The 21,712-nt window shown below is 43.6% G+C and overlaps 1 protein-coding gene across 1 annotated transcript in view; it reads left to right on the top strand.

The window, feature by feature from the left end:
* Positions 1-518: 518 nt before the first annotated feature.
* The window catches only part of FAM135A (family with sequence similarity 135 member A), a 1,678,755-nt gene continuing 1,657,561 nt past the window's right edge, over positions 519-21,712 (top strand). The window contains exons 1-2 of the mRNA XM_044063901.1: positions 519-604; positions 21,096-21,214. Coding sequence (XP_043919836.1) covers positions 21,138-21,214 — 77 coding nt within the window. The 5' untranslated portion in view covers positions 519-604; positions 21,096-21,137. The remainder of the gene's footprint in view (positions 605-21,095; positions 21,215-21,712) is intronic.

The raw sequence follows: 21,712 nt of genomic DNA, 5'->3' as shown, positions 1-21,712 counted from the left end.
TTGGAATACATCTGTTGTTCTTGTTCTGCATAACATAATTTTTAGTTTTAACTCATTAACCCCGAGTACCTTCTCATGGCGCCTCTGTGCTTACACCCGAGCGCGCCGTGAAAAGATATGAATTGCAAGCTGTTACCCCCGAGTGCCTTCCACAAGAGCAAGAAACTCTAGTGCTGATTTATAGTTGCGCTTAATGTAAAACATGCTGAAATCGTAATTTAACTTGTAATTTATCTTATATAGTTACGATTCAGCATGTTTTAACATTAAGTTCACATTAAAGTTTTAGCCGAAAATCCGATTTCAAAAGAGGTTGATAAAGCAAGTGGTGGCAGCCAATCAGAGCCACCACTTGCATAATACTCCACCCCCAACTTTATTTTCTTTTGTTTTCCCTCAATAAATAGAGGGACTAGTGACAGGTATTTTCCTTTCTTTTTTTCCAGATATTTGGAAATTTTACCTGCTACTGGAACCCTCTCTTTTACTTCTGCACTCACGGATTAAAGGGAGATTAGTTGGAGAGCAACACCAGTTCTGGCGTTCGGAGTTCCCGTTAATTCTGCATTCCTCTCCTTGGCTCAAGAACTGCTCTTGTTTAGAGGTTGGTTGTGGTATTTATATCCTGCAACAGATTGTGTATGACTTATTATTTTTTTTTATTTGTGAAGGGCAGCTGGAAGAAAGCTTACTCTGAAGTTGAATGGTATGAACTGAAATTTTTAGTGGTCTAATTTCCGCCGAGCATTTTGTTACTTGGTGCAATCAGTGGTGTTAGGATACAGCTAACATCCGTTACTATTTGCTACGTTTCGTTGTAAAAGCAGTGCTATTGGTATTTACTGGGTTTGTTTCCTTGTATTGCAAAGCGTCTGGATATAATGAACTTTTGCTTGTGCCGTCTGAGGCGGTTAGCTGAGGTGGACCGTTAGTAATTTATTAAAATGTAAAACGCTCGAGAAACTTGTTTATAGCCTTACTTGGAAGGTTTGAGATTGTAGATTCTTTAGTAGCAACTTTAATTGCCAGCAAGACTTTGCAGGCACTTTTGGGGTGGGGAAGACTTGTGAAAGAATACAGAATGCTGATTTGTTTTTATAGTTGGAATGATGTAGACATTGTAGTGGGAGGCAGAAATGTCCTTTCCGGTTATCTCGAGGGTTGAAAAGTGCACAGCTGGTCTTAAGACTGAGGTATCCAAACAGATTAATTTGCATGTCCTGTTTCAGTGTGATTTAAATGGGATACGGACTTGACACAATGTGCCTTAAATGCCTGGCTTTAGATTATTTAGCTCTACCAAACGCCGGTTTTGCACTAGCATCTGAGCTTTGGTGTAGCTTTCTGTATGGAAAGTATGAGCTGTATTTGAGGTTCTCAAGTTTAGGTGGTTACCAAAACAAGAACAGGTGTAGCGCACTGCAGTGGTAAGGAGTTTAATCTTGCTCTAGTTCAGCGTACTTGGTATATATTTATGGGTCACATCCTCTCTGCTTGATTAGGGCTTTACGCTTTCGTTATAGTGTGTAGTCTCAAACCGGAAAGTGGCGCATACTCTTTACGAGACCGTTAACCTACTGTTGAGTCTCGAAATGGAAAGCGGCTGTGTTCTTTTGATTCATTTAATTTTTGGTGGAACCTTTTTATCACCTGCTATGTGTTTTACATACAACTCATCTTTTGTAACTCAGCCATTTGATATTTCTTCTACAGCACATAAGTGTTTGCATTATTTGTATTTCTCTACTTTAAACCATTTTGGAGTTGTTCCATTTTGCTTTTATTTGTGCATTTATGTTTTGTATGTCACTGTTTCTCTTACAAATACATCACATTTCTGCGGAATCATTAAATAAAGTCTGTAAGTTGACAGTGAAAGTTGTTAAATGCATATTAATTTTGCAACTATATTTACAGAGGTGATATATTCAGATTTATTATCAACAGTAGTGCATGCTAGTAGTCACACACATTACTAGTCGAGTCTTCAGCTAATTATGAAATTCAGGGTGAGTGCATCTGCAGTTCTTTGTATTCTTCATCTGTTTTAATGTTGAGTTTCTTGCTACCTTTGCCTAGTTACTGCACCATCTACTGTCCCTGTCAGGAGATACTGCCAGCATTTTGTTGTCATCAGTGGGTTCCTTGAACTTCTGTAGAAAAACCATTGCTTTTTATTTATTCTTCCAAGTGATTTTATGCAGATGGTCATGTAAGTCTGCCTAGCGGAATGGTATCATCCATCCCATTTTTAGCATTTCCTGATTCCTTTTTATATTATTTTGTGGTATGCTTCTTTCAGTATCTAGACTACACCATGACTAAAGATTATTTGCTGAGCATTATAGAAATATATTGTTACAGCCATGGGTGATGTAATATTTACTCGCTGTTGGAACTGCATATCTCTCAGCACTCCAGTATTTTGCAGAATGGCCAGTTATACCTCAGATTTTTTAAATGCTCCTCAAAATTTTGCGATTTTCTAATAAATTGTTGAAGACTGAAGGCACTAAATGATAATGTTTGCATTTCAGACTTCATACCCTTGAGAAAATGCATACTAATACAAACATTCTAGCAACTTTCTAAGTTTATAAGAGTGATATTTAAAGTCTGTTCCTGACATCCAGCCCTTGTTCCCCCCATTATTTTTGGCTTTGTCCAGAATTCTTGTGCTGATAGGTTGAGAGGTGTTTGAGGTATACCCTTGTGATGAGTACATTCTTCATCTCTTCTACACATAGATGACTTTGCTGTTATATGTTTTATCTCATGTGTTATAGTCTGTATCTTTTTATATTTTAAATCACCCCCTTTAAATAAGAAATGGGTGTTTATTATAGGTGGACATTCCTACTAACAGAAGATTTGTAATGTAGATATTTAAACTGATATATTTGTACCCACTTGTTGCAATATGTGGCATATTTTCTTTTGCAACAATAAGCAATTCCCAGGGAGGGGGACTTTCATACATTCAGCTGCATAATTTAGACAATGCAAGCATTATAGGCAAGGACTTGTCATGCATTGTAATGCATATTAATTTTCTGAATTTTTTTCTATATAGGGGTTTATCGACAAGTGGTGGTGTTTTATTCAGTAAATGAATGAAAAGATTTCATTCAATGTGCTTTATTTTTTCTATGGTGGCAGTTACTTTTTTTTAGATACGGGGTCACTGGTCACATGTTAAAAATGCTAGGCTGTTTTTCTCCTGGAGAAAGGATGTTTTGTGTACTTGGTCATGTGTTCTGTTTATCTTATTATGGTTATGCCAGGCCTTATGGCTTCTTTTCACATCTCATAAGCCATACTGTTAGTTAATTGACAGGCTTGCAAATTGCCAACAGGTGTATAGGTAGTCTGTGGTTTAGTGAAAGTGTGCTGTATGATGGACTACCGCCTGATCTAGGATTAGTTCTCTATACCTGCTGAGTGCCAAGATAGACTCCTGTTTCCTTGTGATTCTGAGTAGAATAAAAGAGATTCTGGAGAATGAAAGATTGTTATGCTGCTATTAGGTGCAGATTAGTTCATTCCCTTTAACTCCAAAGCAGTCAGATTGCGAGGGCATCTCTTGTGCACAACCCTCTTTAGGTCACCCCTCAGAAACATGGCTTTAGCTGTAGCAGGCAACTCAGTACATGTCAGGAAAATCCTACTAGGACAGCTGAACTTTATTTGGGGTTAATCAGAGTCTCTTTAATTGATGGCAGGTGTGTACCCAGGAAGACTGAATGCTGTAATTAAATCAAAAGGTCCTTCAACAAAGTATTAGTTTAAAGGTGTACACACCAGCAGTCTGAGTGGGCAGCCAACACAGGTATGGGACATATTGGACACCCACCACTGGGTGGTGTCACTGTGCAGTTGGTATATATAATTTTGGGGGGTGTGGCTCCACTTGCAAAAAGTTTTTTTTTTAATTTTTTCAGCTCACTGTGTTCAGCATGTGATTTACGGTGAAAAGTGGTGCTTGTGCATACATGATATTGAAGGGGTCGCTTGGGTGAATGCTTCATTTGGTGGTTGTACATACTTATTTGGGGAAGTGTTTAATTTTGGACATTGTGCATACCTCAACATTCTACTGATGGGGTTGCTTGGGTGAAGTGTTCATGCTGGTGGTTGCACATACTAGGAAATGTTACTGAAGGCTTGTTTGGGGACACGTTTCATTTAGGTGCATGTATACCTGGACATAATAATGAGGATGTTGCTTGGGGAATTCATTGCGTATCAGTGAAGTGCTTGTGCATACATGGTCTGACTGCAAAAATGACTGCTGGGCAAATTAGTTTATTGTGTCATTTTGGTGCTTGTGCATACACAATGCAAACAACTGGATGGGTTACTGGGGAAACATAGAAATTAAGTCAACAGGTTATGTGCAGCAATTATCACCTGTGTCGGAGCATGCATAACTTAGCAGGAATGAAAGGAAGGTCATTATCACATAAGCAATAAGTCGGTGACAATATAGCACTTACTCATCACTTTTCAGGTAAAACTCTCAGCAGCTGTCACTGTTATTCACATAAGTAGCAGTCGTTATCACATTGATAAATGCACAAGCTAGATTGTGTTTTTTTCTCTGCTTGGAGTCATTGCAAGCCAACCCCCCATTCTTCATCAACTACCTACCCTCTGAAACCTCTCTCTCTCTCTATATAGATATATATATATATATATATATATATGTATATGTGTATATATATATATATATATATATATATATGTATATATCTATGTAGGTATATGAATATATGTATGTGTGTGTGTGTGTATATATATATATATATATATATATATATATATATATATATATATATATATATATATATATATATAGACAGATATGTGTGTATGTATATGTATGTGTGTGTGTATATATATATATATATATATATATATATATATATGTGTGTGTGTATATCTTGCCAGACTGACTTCTCACTTTGCGATCAGTCTTACAGTGGTCTCTCTTGGGAGATAGTTTGAATCAGCTTAATTTGTCTGTAGTTCATTTAGAGAGGCCTTCTGACTTGGCCTTCTGACTTGCCAGCTTTTGTGCAGATCAAAACAGTGGCTGTATTTTGGTCCCACTTGGTGTGTATATTGATTTAATAATTCACTATGGTGTAAAGATGTCTTAATTTATATTTAATTGGACATTTCTTAATCACTATTGTTTGGTGAATGTACAAACAGCTAATTTATGACAGCACAGTTCCGATGTCCTTCATGGATGCATCTGCAGTCATAACAACTGGGTTGTCCTGTCGTCAGGCAGCCCTTCGGTCGGCCGGATTCCAAAGTCCGGGTCCGGCTTCGGCTGATGTCGCACTTTACCCGACGTCATCTCTGCTGGTCTTCGGGTATAAAGGCATCAGCCGACGCCATTTTCCTCAGTCTTTCTTGCCGCGTGGCGCCCGAAGCAGAAGCTGTTCGCAAGTGCCGGTCGGTCAGATCCAGAGATTACTACTCCGAATACTACTTGAAGACTTCTAAAGCTAAGTACCCGTTGGGGACTCTTTCTTGCCTCAGCCGATGTCAGAAAAAGTCAATAACTGTTTAACTTGTGGGAAACAAATACCTCATAAAGATTTCCACTCATACTGTTTGCCTTGTTTAGGCCCAGACCACTACGTAGCAGCCTGTTCAGCCTGTGCCTCATTCAACCGACGAACGCTTAGGCGTCGGTCGGAGTTTGCTGAACAGTTTTTCGGCTCAGATTTTGCGTACATTATGCCGTCGGATCCTCCGACTACCCAGATTGTTAAAAAACGCAAAGAAAAAGACCGACACTCGCGGTCCGCGGTTTCGGCCGAAACCGAGAAAACTGATCAAAGCACAGCTGAATCAATGACTACTACTGAGGCTCCTGCTACCTTACTTGAATCGGCCTCAGAAATCTTACCTACAGTGGTTACTAGTGACTTATCAGACACCATCCCTTTGGATGTCTCTACCCCAGCACGTGGTGCTGCTAGGCCTCCTGCAGCCATGTCTATTAAGGCCTTTACCAGGGCTAAAGCAGCCAAATCTACTAAATCAGTGCCTGTTAAACCCCCCTCAACTAGGCCCACTTCTAGTTCACAAATGCTTACTCTGGCAGAAGATTTAATATCCTTAATTAGGGGATCTCAATCTCACCCAGACAGGGCCTCTCAGCCCCCAGAAAAGAGACCTAGAGCAGAGCCCCCCGAGCCTGTGTCCTCTGATGATTCCGCGGAGGACTCAGATATTACAGACCAGCCAGAGGCTCATTTCTCCAATTATGAAGACTCAGATGCTGAAGAATCCATTCCAGCTGCTTCTCCACCAGAAGAATTCTCCTTTGGGGAAACCTTGCATGCCATGCGAGAACAATTCCAATGGCAGGAACAGGATTTTTCAGATTCCAGAAAAAGACTTAGGACTTTTCTGCACCTTCCACAACACAGGCCTTTAGCTATACCTCCTGTCCTCTCTGTTGTGGACGATGCATTTAATGATGTCTGCACTGCACCAGATTCCTTACCTCCAGCCCCTGCCAAACCAGACAGATTTTACAGGGTTCCAGACACTCATCACCACTTATACAAGGCCCCACTTGCAGACCCGAAACTATATCCCAGGGGCCTAAGGCAGTAGCCTCGACCACAGCAAAACCCTATCCCTTCTCAAAGGGAAGCCAGGTCTTTAGACAGATGGGGCAAAAAGGTTTACACCTCCGTTACTCTCTCAGCTAGAGCTTTAAATTGTCAGTTTCACATGATACAATACCAAGAGTTTATGCTTGATCAGTTAACTAAAAGCTATCCTCTGATGACTCTATAGATAAGAAATATATATTAGAAATGGTAAATAACATACAACAGGTTAGTAACCATTCCTTAAAATGTGGCTATGATGCACTGGAGGCTTCATTTAGATCAGCCATGACTGTCACAGTGATAAGAAGACATGCATGGCTGAAGGAACAGGTCTTACGGATCATGTTAAAGCTAAGTTATTAGATGCACCTATGGATAAGGCCAGTTTGTTTGGTACACCTGCCCAGCAGGTAATGAAGAAAATGGAAGAAAAGGCAAAATCTGTACAAACGGTTAAAGATTTCTTGCAGGTTCAACCCCAAGGTTTAGCAGGAACTGGCCTGCCAAAATTGGTCCTTTCCTGACTCCACAAGATCCCAAAGGGGCAGGAATAGACGTCCCAGAGGCAGAAATCAATCCAGAGGGGGTGCCTACAGAGGACGACAGTGGCAAGGTAATAACAGAGGCACAGACACAGCCACTGCCACTACAACAGCACAGTGACTTGATTCTAACTCCGCCTACCAGGGAACAAATAGCAGCACCATTAGGCGGAAAATTAACGTTATTTTCGAAGAACTGGCACTATATCACAAAAGACAAGTGGATTCTGCAAACCATAGACCAAGGATACCGGTTCCACTTCCACACTTTACCAGTCAAAAGAGGAATGCCAAACCTGCCTCCAAATCAAAAAACAGAAGCTCTACAGCTGATAATGCAACTAACAAAGATGAGAGCTGTGGAAAGAGTGCCAATAACAGAACAAGGCAAAGGATTCTACTCCAGACTATTCCTAGTTCCAAGAAAGGAAAAAAGTTGGAGACCTATTCTCGACCTGTCCATCTTAAATACATACATCATTGTCCCAAAATTCAAAATGCTGACCCTCCAGCAACTTCTTCCCATGCTGGGCAAGGAGTGCTGGCTGGTAACTCTAGATCTCAAGGAGGCATACCTGCACGTCCCCATACAACCAATTTGCAGAAGATACCTCAGATTTCTTGCAGGATCAGAGCACTATCAATTCTCAGCATTGCCCTTTGGCTTATCTACTGCCCAGAGTATTCACAAAATGCCTGGCATCAGTAATCGCCCACTGCAGACTACAGGGAATCCAAATTTATCCATACCTGGACGACTGCCTGCTACAGGGGGACAACAAAAGCAAGCTGACAACAGATTTACAAAGGGTCATTTACTTGCTACAAGCACTGGGATACACAGTCAATTTACAAAAGTCAAGGCTGATACCATCCCAAACAAGGACATTCTTGGGCGGAATTGGACACAGTAAAACAAATGGCATTCCTAACTGCAGAAAAACAAAAAGAACTCCCTCTTTACTTCTTGGCACTAACAAAACAGAACAAGCTAACAGCAAGAAAAGTTCTACAGGCCTTGAGCTTCATGGCATCCTGCATAATCTTGGTTCCACATGCCAGACTACATATGAGAAAACTACAGTGGTACCTAAAGAATTTATGGTCCCAACACAGGCACAGCCTAGAAGCAGAAATTCCTCTAATCCCATGCCTAAAACAGGAGTTCCTATGGTGGGCTCAAGCATGCCAGTCAAATCCAGGCCTACCCTTTCACAACTATCAAGCAAGCCAAACCATCACAACAGCCGCCTCAGACCTAGGATGGGGGGCTCACATGCTGGACAAATGCGTACAAGGATTGTGGACACAGGACCAGCTCCATCTGCACATCAACCTAAAAGAAATGCTGGCAGTAAAACTGGCAATCCAAAAATTCAGACCATTCCTCAAAGCAGGACATTTGATGATAAGGACAGACAACACCACAGTCATGTGGTACATCAACAAACAGGGAGGCACTCATTCATACCCCTATGCAGAATGACTTTGGACCTTTGGAACCTGGCGCTCAGCTACAACATCCAGTTACAGGCAATATTCGTACCAGGAAAGGAGAATACTCTAGCAGACATGTTAAGCAGAACCACCTCGGATGCTCACGAATGGATGCTACACCGACATCTTCAAGGCCATCTCAAAGAAATGGGGAATGCCACAGATAGATCTATTCGCTTCCCTCTCAATCACCAGCTCAAAAATTCTGCACAAGGACATTCCACCCACTTGCATGGAAAGTGGACTCGCTCTCCTTCAGCTGGAAAGGTCTGACAGCATATGCATTCCCACCTCTTCCCTTGATACACAAGGTATTACTAAAAATCAAGGAGGAACGTCCAAGGATAACCCTGATAGCTCCAAACTGGCCAAGACAACACTGGTACCCATTGCTGAGGAGCATGTCTCGGGACAAATGTGGTCAATACCCCTGATGCCTTTGATGTTAACTCAGAACAACTACAGCATCATGCATCCAAACCTAAAAACGTTGCAACTGACTGCATGGAACATCACATAGCAGCAACTAATCCAGAGCTTTCCCAAAGGGTTAAAGACATTATCCTTGAAGCCCGCAGACCTTCAACAAGAAGGAACTATGCAGGAAAATGGAAAAGGTTTGTCATTTGGAGTGCTGAAAGAGGAAAAGATGTGTCGAATATAGACATTGCTAACATTCTGGAGTATTTGGCAGAGCTTCTACATACAGGCCTGTCCTATTCCTCCATCAAGATACATGCATCAGCTATTTCAGCAGAATACAGCTTTGATCCACCTGTCTTTTCACATCCTTTACTCAGGCAGTTCCTCAGAGGGATCAAGAATGTAAAACCTCCTAGGAAACCACCATTGCCAGCTTGGGATTTGAATTTTGTGCTGGAAAAATTGACACTCGCACCTTTTGAACCAGCAGCAACAGCAGACCTGCAGCATCTATCGTGGAAAACTGCTTTCCTACTGGCAATAACCTCAGCAAGGAGGGTTTCTGAACTTCAGGCCCTAATGGCAGTACAACCCTTCCTAATCTTCCACCAAGATAGAGTGTCCATGAGGACTAATCCTACATTTATGCCTAAGGTGGTATCCAGAGTGTCTTTAAACCAGGCAATCCACCTACCTACCTTCTTCCCAAACCCACAAAACAGAGGGGAAAGAATGCTGCATACCTTGGATGTACATAGACAGCTATGCTACTACCTGGACAGAACAAAAGTAACAGAAAAACTGACCAGCTGTTTGTAGCCTATGCAACAGGAAGGGAAGGAAAAGCGATTTCCAAACAGACAATCTCCAAATGGATAGGAAATTGCATACGATTCTTTTACTCCTTTCATGGAAAACCAATTCCACAGAACATAAGGCCTCATTCTACAAGGGCAACAGCCACTACCACAGCCTTCTTACGAGGAGTGGCAACCAAGGACATTATTGAGGCGGCTACTTGGACCTCCGTGCATACATTTGCCAAGCATTATAATTTACCTCTGTATTCCAGATCCCGAGCAGGGTTTGCCACTGCTGTACTGCAAGGGATCCTAACCACACCATAATCTATTCTTCCTCCTCCCTAGTTGGCTATGGTATTCTACCCAGTTGTTATGACTGCAGATGCATCCATGAAGGACATAGTACAGTTTTGTACCTACCATAAATGTAGATGTCGAACTGGATAGCATCTGCAGTCAGGATTACCCTCCTTCCCCTCTGTGGTACTCCTAGGGTATTTACCCTCCTAATAGCTAGCTGGCGGGGGGGAGTCTCTTATGGTGTATTTGTTTGTATATATGTACATACATGCTTATTTTTTGTGTTTGCCTTCTATCTTTTTGGAAACATTGGCATTTACCCAAAATTTAGCCTTCCAAGAGGGCAACTGGCATCTGGGGCAAGAAACACTGAGGAAAATGGCATCTGCTGATGCCTTTATACCCGAAGACCAGCAGAGATGACGTCGGGTGAAGTGCGACATCAGCCGAAGCCGGACCCGGACTTTGGAATCCGGCCGACCGAAGGGCTGCCTGACGACAGGACAACCCAGTTGTTATGACTGCAGATGCTATCCAGTTCGGACATCTACATTTATGGTAGGTACAAAACTGTACTTTCCTTCTGTTTATCTGTATTTTCACAAGTAACATACAGATGCAAGAATAATGCCCCTGTGGATAGGAGTGAGGATTTGGATGTTCTAACCAGGTAATGCATTATGATATACATATATATGTACTCTTCCAATAGATCTGTCAAACATCAGTAGTAATCTGTTTGCATTTTTTTTCTTGTGCAGGTTCGTTCACCTTCTGATATTGACATGGCTTCACGAGCAGGAGAAAGACAAGTGAGAGTGTGGGTATGTGGCCATTCCTACATTCACTGGGCTGCCAGCCATGCCTCTGTAAGTGAAAATCACTACAACTTGAGCTTCCCCACATCTAGTGTGAAGGTATACTGGATTGCAAGAAGAGGTATGCATTGGAGCGGACTACTGCAGTTGGAAGAGAAGTGTTCCATCTACCCTGAGCCTGACAGTCTTGTGCTGCACATTGGAGGGAATGATGTCATCACTCAGAAGGCTACGGTTTCAAATCACAGCAATTTTTGAATACCTGAAGTCTTGGTGGCCAAGTTGTCATTTTGTGTGGTCTAATATAATTCCTCGACAGATATGGAAAACAGCAAATAGTCAACAGGCAGCTCACAAGGCCAGACGTTTACAGAATGGGTTCATGCATGGCTTGATGCACAGGGTCGGTGGATCTACAATCTGCCATGAAAGCATCATTGCGGAAGATGTTCACCTGTTCAGAAGGGATGGCATTCACCTAACTGAGGAGGGCATTGCGTTGTTCTTGACCAACCTCCACAATGGCATGAGGAGAGCCATGCAAGATTGCTAACATGCCGCTTAAATGTAGAAGTGTACACAACTGTACTGTTTCATTTGCTGCATGTAAGGCTAACATCATGGTCCGTGCTCTAGGCAATTTTTGGGTAAGTGTTTTGGTGCTCTAGCTATATTTTTCTGACTTTCTATCTCCTCTTACACTCTTGCCTTCTCGCACTCGGGCGTCGGTCGTTAGTTTAAAAAAAAAAAAAGTTTTTCCCTTCTGCTTTTCCCATCTCTTTTTTTTTTCTCTAGAGTGTGTGTGTATGTGAGTGCTTTCGGTCTCTCTCTCCATTTACCATGGCTGAGACACCCAAGCCGGGGTTCAGAAAGTGTTAGAATTGTGGCCATAAGCTGTTCCAGTGGATGGCCATACTCTCTGTGTAGTTAGTTTAGGTGTCCCACATCTTGATTCCTTCTGCTCGAGCTGCGTGGGGTTCAATCCCCATGCACTGATTGACAGGAGGAATAAGCTCATCCTCAAGGGCCTCCTCCTACCATGGAGGCCCCAGCTTCTACTTCTGCTTCCTCTGTGCTTCCTCTGTCCCAGCCTCTGGGACTTGACCTCCCACCAAGGGGACTGGGGGACAGAGAGACGTGCAAGCATAGGGATAGGCCGAGGAAGTGGTCCCCTGACCTCGCTTCCTTAACCGAGCCACAGGCAAAGTCTCGCCCGGCTCCTAGCGCTGGTTCCCCCTGGCTCCATTTTCCTTGCTTCGTCTTGGAGCCGGAGGTGTCTCAGGTTTGTTCCCCAGTGTTGGCTTACTCTCACTGCCTCTCTAGGCCGGTGTCAGTGGCCTCTTCTGCCTGGTCCTCCTGCACCCTCACTGAAGCCGAGGTGGACAGGATGATGCGGAAATTCTTCCACACACAGATTCAGATGGGAGTCTTGCCTGGCCCTCCCCCTTTGGGACTGGGGGCATGCAGTCGGCCTTCATCCCAATCACTCCTTCAATCTGGCCCCCGATTATGGCGTATTTAGGACTGAGGCCCCTCGGTGTCGAGGGGTTGGTGCCGATGGTACCCTGTATCATGTCTCCAACCATTGCTCTGAGCGGGTCGGCCCCGATAAGCTCTTGGAGCCGTAGCTTTGGCTCCAGATCCGACTTGGTGGTGTTGGCTCCGAGTTTTTCGGATCCGAGCTGTCCGCTCAGAGTCTCGGCACCTGGAAGTTCGGCTCCAGTTCCCCTGTTGGTTCAGAAGATTACAGACTCAGTCACGGTCCCATCTCCAGAGGTGCATTCTCCTTCTGCTTTCGATACGGTGGAAAGGGTCCTTTTGGTTCCATCAGGACCCTTGACACTTTTGTCCTCAGAGTCCATCCTGGCTCCCTCTGTATCTGGTCCAGATTTGGCCAACCTGGCCCCTCAGGGACAGCCTGCTGCCTCTCTGCCCCAGGGAGTTCCCCCACGGGAACAGCTTTACATTTTCGAGTCCTCCCCAGAGACCCCCTAAGGAGGTTCCTCGAAAACGCACATGTAAAAGGAGGCACATAGACTCCATGCCGGAGTCTCTCACAGAGGACACCAACTTGGAGGAAAGGGGGAGGGTTCCCCTTGAGACTTCATGGAGATCCTTCATTAACTTGGGGGGGTGGTCTGTCCAAAAGCCCATCCCTGATGAGTTGGTGCTCCTGGTGTGGAAGGAGCCTAACACAGTGGAGCCTATACCCAAATGCCTTGATAAGATCCTCAGTGCCCCATCCGATAAACCACACTGGTCGAAGTGATCCCCTGTCGATGCCATGGTGGCGGCAACTACCAAGAAGGAGCTCTCGCAGAAGAGCTTCACAGTCCATCCTCTGGACCAAGAGTCTAGGACCATGGACCATTTTGGGAAGCATGTCTACGCTTCAGCAATTTTCTTGGTACGTGAGCTGAACTGCATGGCACACGTGATTAGGCTTCAGCAAGATCTAGTTAAAGATGTGGCAGAGTCTACCCCAGGGTCCATGTCAGTGGAGGAGGAGGTTTTCTCCTCTCGGATGGCCACCCTTACCTCCATTGCCAATACTTCTATGCCGCTTCTATCTCCCGCTACCAAGAGCACCGCTAGGGCAGCCAGAGCAGGCATTGCCGTCAGGCATCAAGCCTGGCTCTGACTTTGTATCTTTTCGGAACCCTTCAAGGCATCTTTTGCAAATGCCCTGTACGATGGTTCTGCTCTTTTTGGAAAGATGGTACATGACACACTGCTGCAGAGCAAGAAGGATGGGTAGACTCTGTCAGAGTCAGCTTCTCAGCCCCTCAGCAAACCTTCTCAAGGGATCAGCACGGGGCAAAGAAGATGTGGTTCCAGAAGTCTTGGAGTTCTTCCCAGGACGCTCAGGACTCGCCTTCCCCCCCAGAGGCAGAGGGGGATTTGACAGATGCCATTCTCACGGCAGAGGGGGTCCGAGAAACCAAGGGTCTCGGGATTCTTTCCTGGACAGGCCCATGCAGCACCCCTGAAGGGTTGCCCAGCTGCTCATCTCTGGAGGCAGTCGGGGGGTCAGTTTCACTACACCCAGCAGCCTGGGAGTCTCATCACAGATGATCTTTGGGTGTTGCAAATCGTATCCAGAGGATATTCATTCCCCATCGTACAGAGACCACTCCCTCTCAAACACCTCCCAGATGCTTCACCTGTGCAAAAGGAGGATACAGTGGTGGAAATTTCCAAGCTGCTCGAAAAGTGAGTCGTCCAGTCCATCCCCCCAGACCAGTCCTGATTAGGCATCTATTCTGGGTTCTTTTTAGTGCCAAAGAAGATTGGGGGGGACTTGAGGCCTATCCTGGATCTGTCAACCCTAAACCTGGCAGTTGCCAAGATGAAATTTCAGCTGGTCACACTCCATTCTAACTTGTCCTTCCTGCAGGAGAACGACTGGATGTGCTCTGTGAACCTCCAGGACGCGTACTATCACATCAGAATGGACAGATGCTCTCGGAGGTTCCTCCAGCTGTGGGCTAATCATTACCAGTTCAAATGGCTACCCATTGGTCTAACCACCGCCTCCAGGGTGTTCACCAAAGTCATTGTGGTGGTAGCAGCTCACCTATGGCTGCAGGGCTTCCAGGTCTTTCCCTACCTGGACGATTGGCTCCTTTCAGCTCCCTCCAGGCGTCATCTCTGCCAACCCAGGGATTTTCTTATCCAGACCACCCACCAGTTGGGCATCACCATAAATCTCAACAAATCCCTGTTAGAACCAGTTCAAGTTCTGGATTTCATTGGAGCTCGGTTAAACACCATTCAGATCAAGGTCTTGACACCAGCCAGACTTTATTCCCTCAAAACATCATGTCTTGTGCATCCTTCAAGTCCAATCTCCTCCAGCAGAATTTGTCTTAAGGGTGTTGGGGTCCATGGAGGTCAGGATCACCCTCTTACCCACAGCTCGGTTACACATGAGGGTGCTCCAATGGGCTCTAGTGGTCATTTCTAAATCTACCATTGTCCCATCCTGTGAGTCTGTCTCGAGCCTGCAGGAATTCACTTCTCTGTTGGATTCAATCCCTGGACCTGCTGTCAGGTCGTCCATGTATTCTTCCTTCCCCGCTGACCACGGACACCTCCCTACTTGGCCGGGGGTGCATTGCTTGGGAACGACAGTCCAAGGCACGTGGTCTTCCCTGGAGGCCCAGTTGTATATCAACATCCTGAAGGTGAGGGCGGTGCTATTGGCATTGCAAGCTCTTCATGCCCATCTTCCCCTAGGGACGATTGCCATCCAGACAGACAACATGTCTGTAGTCTGGTACATCAGCAAACAGGGAGATCTAGATCTTATCCCCTTTGTCGCGAAGCCATGAGATTGTGGGAGTGGGTGATCTCCACCGGACGTTTTCTGGTGGCAATGCACATTCCAGGGAGGTCCAGCATTCTAGCGGAAAGGCTCAGCAGGTCTATTCTGATGCCTTACGAGTGGTCTCTGAATCCTTCTGTAGTGAAAAAGATCTTTTGAAGTGGGGTCAGCCTTGTTGTGATCTCTTCGCCTCTCCTTCCAACGCAAAGTACAACGAGTTTTTCACTCTGTACCCCCCTCCTGGAGAGTCCCCCAGAGATGCCGTAGTTCATGCTTGGCCCTCCGAACTTCTCTAAGCTTACCCTCCACTTCCCCTGATTTCTGAGTTCATTCAGAAAGCACAATGGCTGGGGAGCTTATTCATTCTCATTGCCCCCTTCTGGCCTCGCCAAGTATGGTTCCCTTCTCTGTGGTCTCATGCAGCGCATCCTCCCTGGATGCTGGATCCCCTTCCAGATCTGATTTCACACCCCTCAGGGATTCCACATCCAGATCTGCCCAGGCTGAAGCTTACTGCTTGGCTGCTCCATTTCCCATGATAGTTAGGACTCCCAGGCTATCTTCTCCAGTTAAGAAGATATTGGTAGCGGCTCAGAAATCTTCCACTATAAGGTTTATTGCAGCAAGTGGAAGCATTTTTCAATTTGGGCATCTCAACGTGACTTGGATCCTTTTACTGCCCCGGTGCCTGCTATTTTAGAGTTTTTGGCAGATATATTTCAGCAGAGTGCCAGCTGTTCTGTGGTTAAGGTTCAGCTGGCGGTTGTTTCTAACTTCCACATAGGGTATAATTCAGCTTCTGTAGCTTCATCTAAGCTCTGCAAAGCCTTTTTGAAGGGCACGTTTCTTCTTAAGCCAACAGTCAAGGACCCAACGCCTCCTTTGGACCTTACTTTCATCCTCCAAGCCTTGGTATCCTCCCCCTTTGACCCTGCTGCTTTAGTGGATTTGCAGTTCTTGTCTTGGAAAACAGCCTTCCTGATTGCCATTACATCAGCTAAACGCGTGTTGGAGCTTCAAGCCTTATCGATTAAGCCTCCTTATATGATCTTCCATAAAGACAGGGTGTTCTTGCATACTAATCCCTCCTTTCTTCCGAAAGTGGCTAGGAATCAAACCATAATCAGGTTATCAATCTCCCTATTTTCTTTCTAAGCTTTCAGAATAAGGGGGAATATAAATTGCACCTGCTAGATGTTCATAGACAATTATGGTTTTATTTGCACAGAACAAAGGCCTTTCGTAAGTCTGATCAACTTTTTGTTTCCTACTCTAAGCCCTTTTTAGGGAAACCTGTATTGAAGGTCACCATTGCTCATTGGATCTCTCACTGCATACTCCTGGAGTATTCAACCAAAGGATTATCTCTACCAGGTCAAGGTTAGGCCAGTCTACTAGGTCTATGGCTATTTCAGCTGCCTTTTGGTCTAGAGTTTCTTTGGATGACATTTGCTTTACTGCTACACGGGCATCTTCACATACCTTCATTTCCCATTACAAGTTGGACCTTCTGTCCAGAAGCAGGGCATCCTTTGGCTCTGCCGTGCTCCAGAATATCCTTCCATGAGGGCCTCCCAGTTGTTTGGTAGCTGGGGACTCTGTCCAACAGATTGAAGAGCAAATGAAGACAACATCTTCAGATAAAGAAGTTATGTACTCACCATAATATTCCATCTGGGATGTTCCTCTTCATTTGTCTTCATCCGTCCCTCCCTCCTTCCCCCTGCTTTATGTGGGCTGTGTGGTTATCTGGCTGAAGAGACATGGCCCTTTCCTATGGCATATCTTGTAGTTTCTTATGTTACTCTCTGGGTAATTTTGCCGGGTCTCTGTTATAATCATGAAAGACGAAAACCTCAAACATGAACATCTACACAAAAAGACCGAACTACGAGATGAGCGAACCACCTAATCAGCGAAAACCACAACATCGAACGGATTTCCCTAACCAACAGCGCCATGTGAGTATACCTAAACCAACTACAAAAAACAGTAACAAAACACACTTTTTGGCAGGGGGCAAACACCCCCTGCACCCCCACACCTCCCTACTTAAATATGCCAACTCCGGGATCGCACTACAGTGGGGAAAAGGGTATATACCCTTATCCCCAGAATAGTCCTACTGGCCGAACAAATCCGTTCAATGTTTTGCCTTTTGCTGTTCTGGTAGTTTGCTCATTATGTGTCAACGTTTTCGTATTCGCAGTTTCCATCTTTCGCGATTATGATATAGACCTATTTTGCCAAAGGGTAAGGCATTGAGTCAGGTGGGATGCTGTGGGGAGCAGCAAACTGGATCTGTAGGGAGGAAGGAGACAGGGGCATTATGGGTAGTGGAGGAGCTTTGAGCTTAGATCCAGTGCTGGTAAAAGGTGGCTGAGTCGGATCTGTCCCAGATCCATATCCCACAGGTTGAAGACAAATGAAGAGCAACAACTCAGATGCAACGTTATGGTGAGTACATAACTTCTTTTTAAAGCACATTCTATTAGAACTGCAGCATCTTCTGGAGTTTTCTCAGTGGTTTAGATTCTAGATGTATAATTGATACAGCTGCTTGGTCTTATGTTCACACATTTACTAAACATTGCAAGCTTGATGCATTTTCTAAGAATAGAGAAGGATTTGTTAGGTCCACCCATCAAGGTCTTTTGGACTGTAACTGAGCTCAGCCTTCCTCCTCTCTTTTTTTCTTAGACAGCTTTGTGAGTATCTCATCTTTTAGTAGCACTGCAATAGTGATCCAAGCAAAGACATAGTAAGCTCGTGTAAGAGCTTGCCGTAACAGTAGATGTCCAACTGATCATTGCATTATTACATCCATCCCTTCTTTCCACCTTCTCCTCCTTGTTTGGGCCAATATGGATTCTTATTTTCCCCCCTCTTCCTTTGACTTGTACAGATGTATGTAGTTGCTTCTTCTTCTGCTTCATTTCCTTGGTCTGGAGCAAGAAAGTCCTGACATAATTAAGTTCCAAACTTCCCTTCTGTATCTCTGCCTCCTTTGGGGTGAGGTCTTACAGAGTACCCAGGCTTTTGTATTCTGATGGACATATTTCGTTATTGGTGGGATATCCTATCTGTTAGTAATTCCACAGCAGTGATCAATCTGACATCTACTGTCATGGTAAGTTTTTATACAGCTGAATAATGTTATGCCTTATTTTTGAAAGATAATGACGTCTGTACTGTTTTGTTTACTGCTATCCAGAAGACTTGGTATGCACAAAGCAATATTATGCTTGTCCACAGATAAAAATCTGGGATATTTTTCAAACATGCACACACACTCTGACACTGTCCCTGACAAGCCAGGTTTGTCACAGGACACACTAATTTGACACACACACCGACATGCTTCGTTGCTGACAAGCCAAGACTGTCACAAGATGTACAAATGCATACAATTGCTACACACTAGGAATGCCAGAGTACCTACATCCTGTCTTTGGGGTATTGGAGGAAAATAGAGCACATGAATAACTCACACAAAGGTAGGGAGGGCGCGCGCACACACACACACACACACACACACACACACACACACACACACACACACACACACACACACACACACACACACACACACACACCGATGGCTAAGAACTTAACCAGAACCATGCCCTTTGAGATGGTACCACTACTCACTAACAGTGATGAAATAGCAAAGGTAAATCACTTGTAACCACCTATAACCTCCCTGCCTATCAGTTACAGATACTTTACTAACTGTGCACATCTCGGGGCTGATTGTAGTAAAATAACATGACAATAAAGTATTCCATCTGACTTTGGACAAATGCACACTAGTCTTACAAAGGCAGATTGAGCAAAAAACAAGATGATCAGTTACTTTATTCCACAAATAGCACCCAGTTCCACCCAGCAGTTATTGCCACTTCTTTGTACACTTCAGACATCCGATTGTGATAAAAATGATGGCCATATACTTCACTTTTGTTCTACACAAGCAGTAACCACACATTAAAGTATTCCAGTTTCTTTCACACAATCCACATAATCATGCAAAACCAGAAAAAAAAAAAAAAAACGAGCAAGCCACTGCAATTTTAGTTTTATTCAACAGACAAACCCAACAATTATGACTAATTTGTCTGTGTACATCTTAGGTGTCCGACTCATAAAGAAAGTAAGGGCCACACAGTAATGTATTCAAATAGTTCTGTCAACATCTTAACACAGGAATCCAAGACAAAGCCGCATAGATTTGAGGGGGGGCAAAGGCTCAAAATATGTGGCAGATTTTAAATATTGCTCTTGTATGTTTAGATAGCTGAGGTTTTGCATAGCATGCATTTTCTGAAATCTGAAACTCAAATGTCTGTCGTTATCTGTTGACTTCAGCCATCAACAGTTTACCTGAAAAAAAACCCACAATTTTTACAAAGAACAAATTATAAAAATGTGAGACAAAATAAGGGGCATTCTGGAAAATGAGGGACAGTTGACAGGCACACAGTTTCCTCTGCAGCACAATCTACTGTCCCCTATAGGGGGCCACAGCTTGCATTAGGGATACTGTGGGTTATTTTGGAGGTTGAAAACTTTATCAAAGCAATCCATCAACCTCAGACTGAAAAGTTTGTATTAACTGCTTAAAATAGCTAACCTTGTAAATGCTCTCCATGTCCCAAACTGCTTAAAATAGCTAACCTTGTAAATGCTCTCCATGTCCCAAACATCTAGAAAGTAATTATTCTGTCTGCTAATTTTTCCACATATCTGATGCTCACGTAGTTAGCACTTTGCTGATTTTGATTATGTACATCTAACATACATTTAATAAAAAATGTATTTTGCATATTTTTATCTGTGTGTTTGTGTATGTATAAAGCAGTTTTGTTTTTCAAACATTTTCATTGACAGACTAAATGTGTGTGTTTTGTTGAGAGTGGGGATTCATTTTTTTTATGTCAAAGGTATTTGCTTTTGGTTTAAGTGCGAACGTGTATGTGTTTGTCTTTTAAAGCTGAAACTTTTGGATATATTGAAAGTGTCAGCATTAGAGGTAGGAATGTTTGTGCAAGTGTTTTCGAGTTAGGGTTACAGTAAGGGTTAGGTAAGAGAATAGTTAGTGTTGTGTTTGTATATGTTGATCAGTGGTGGTGATAGAAAATGTTTGTTTTGTAAGATAATGTGCAGGAGTAGGGTTAGCACACGAGTAAGGTGTCGCAGTCAAAGGTCCCCTGTTACACCTTACTCATGAATGCAAACTTTAATCCCTTACCCCATGTCCCTGCCCCTAATGGCAACTCTGCACATTATCTCATAAAAATCCCTTTTCCCTAAGACCACTGTTCACACATATTTGAGCCTGTGTGTTTTTTAAGGATTTGTCCCCCCCCCTCTTTTTTTTTGTCCTCTTGTGGATCAGAAAAAGGAGAGTGTTTGTTTGTTTTCCCTTTTAGTTTAAAAGGTCGAGTGGGTGAAGTCAGTGTTTTTTTCAGTTTGAAGATTGCTTCTATACATGTGCACATAACGTACATATAATACACATTTGGACTATGTGTTGGTGACTATATTGTTGTGTTGTGACTGAATTCTGGCTTTGTACGCCCCAAGCAATGGCTAAAATAAGTCCATAGGAATCAGTCTGCTGTCTTGGTTAACAAATATAAAATAAATAAATTGATAGTTATTGTTTCTTTCCCTGTATTATTTGCATAAGCATTCATGCACCTCTAATTGTCTGCTCATATTTTTTTTTCCATTTGTAGACATGATGCCATCATTGTTAGCCTTCACTACCTGAGTTCAAAATGACTGAGATACAAGCTACTGTGGAATTTTCTGTGGAGCTCCACAAATTCTACAATGTGGATTTATTCCAAAGAGGGTATGTACTTCAAAAAAATTTACATGGTAATGCTGTTTTCTGTGGCAGAGCTGGCCACCCAGCAGTGTGAACACTGGATTTAAGTTGATGATTACTGTTTGTGACATCCCGACCCCATGTACAAAATGGGGACAAAAGGAGATTGATGCTGATGCTGCTGTTTTCCCATAGATTTGTCTCTTTTTCAGCTTTAGCAGCAAAGCACATTTTATTAGTGTTCTCATTTTGCTTATTTTAAACCATATTGCTGTTTGATTTTGGAGCTCTTGAAATGCGGAAAGGGTGTCCTGTGGCTGTTCCCGTCTCCTGAATGTGCATCTTGCTTAGGGATTAAGATTTAACACAAGATTTGGTGACCTTGGAGCTGATGAAGATAATTAGGTGGGTGCAGGAGTGCAAAGCCCTGCATGGAAGGTTTGCTGGGAGAGAGAAGTGGGTTGCTGTGACCAAAAAAAAAATGGTCTTGACAGACTGAGTTTCACAAGAGAGTTGCTCAGA

The sequence above is a fragment of the Protopterus annectens genome, chromosome 2.part2, assembly GCF_019279795.1.
Source record: "Protopterus annectens isolate FY-2018-M chromosome 2.part2, PAN1.0, whole genome shotgun sequence".
Lineage (NCBI taxonomy): Eukaryota > Metazoa > Chordata > Ceratodontiformes > Protopteridae > Protopterus > Protopterus annectens.
The sequence above is the reverse complement of the archived record's forward strand: the minus strand, read 5'-3'. Positions and strand labels throughout refer to the sequence as shown.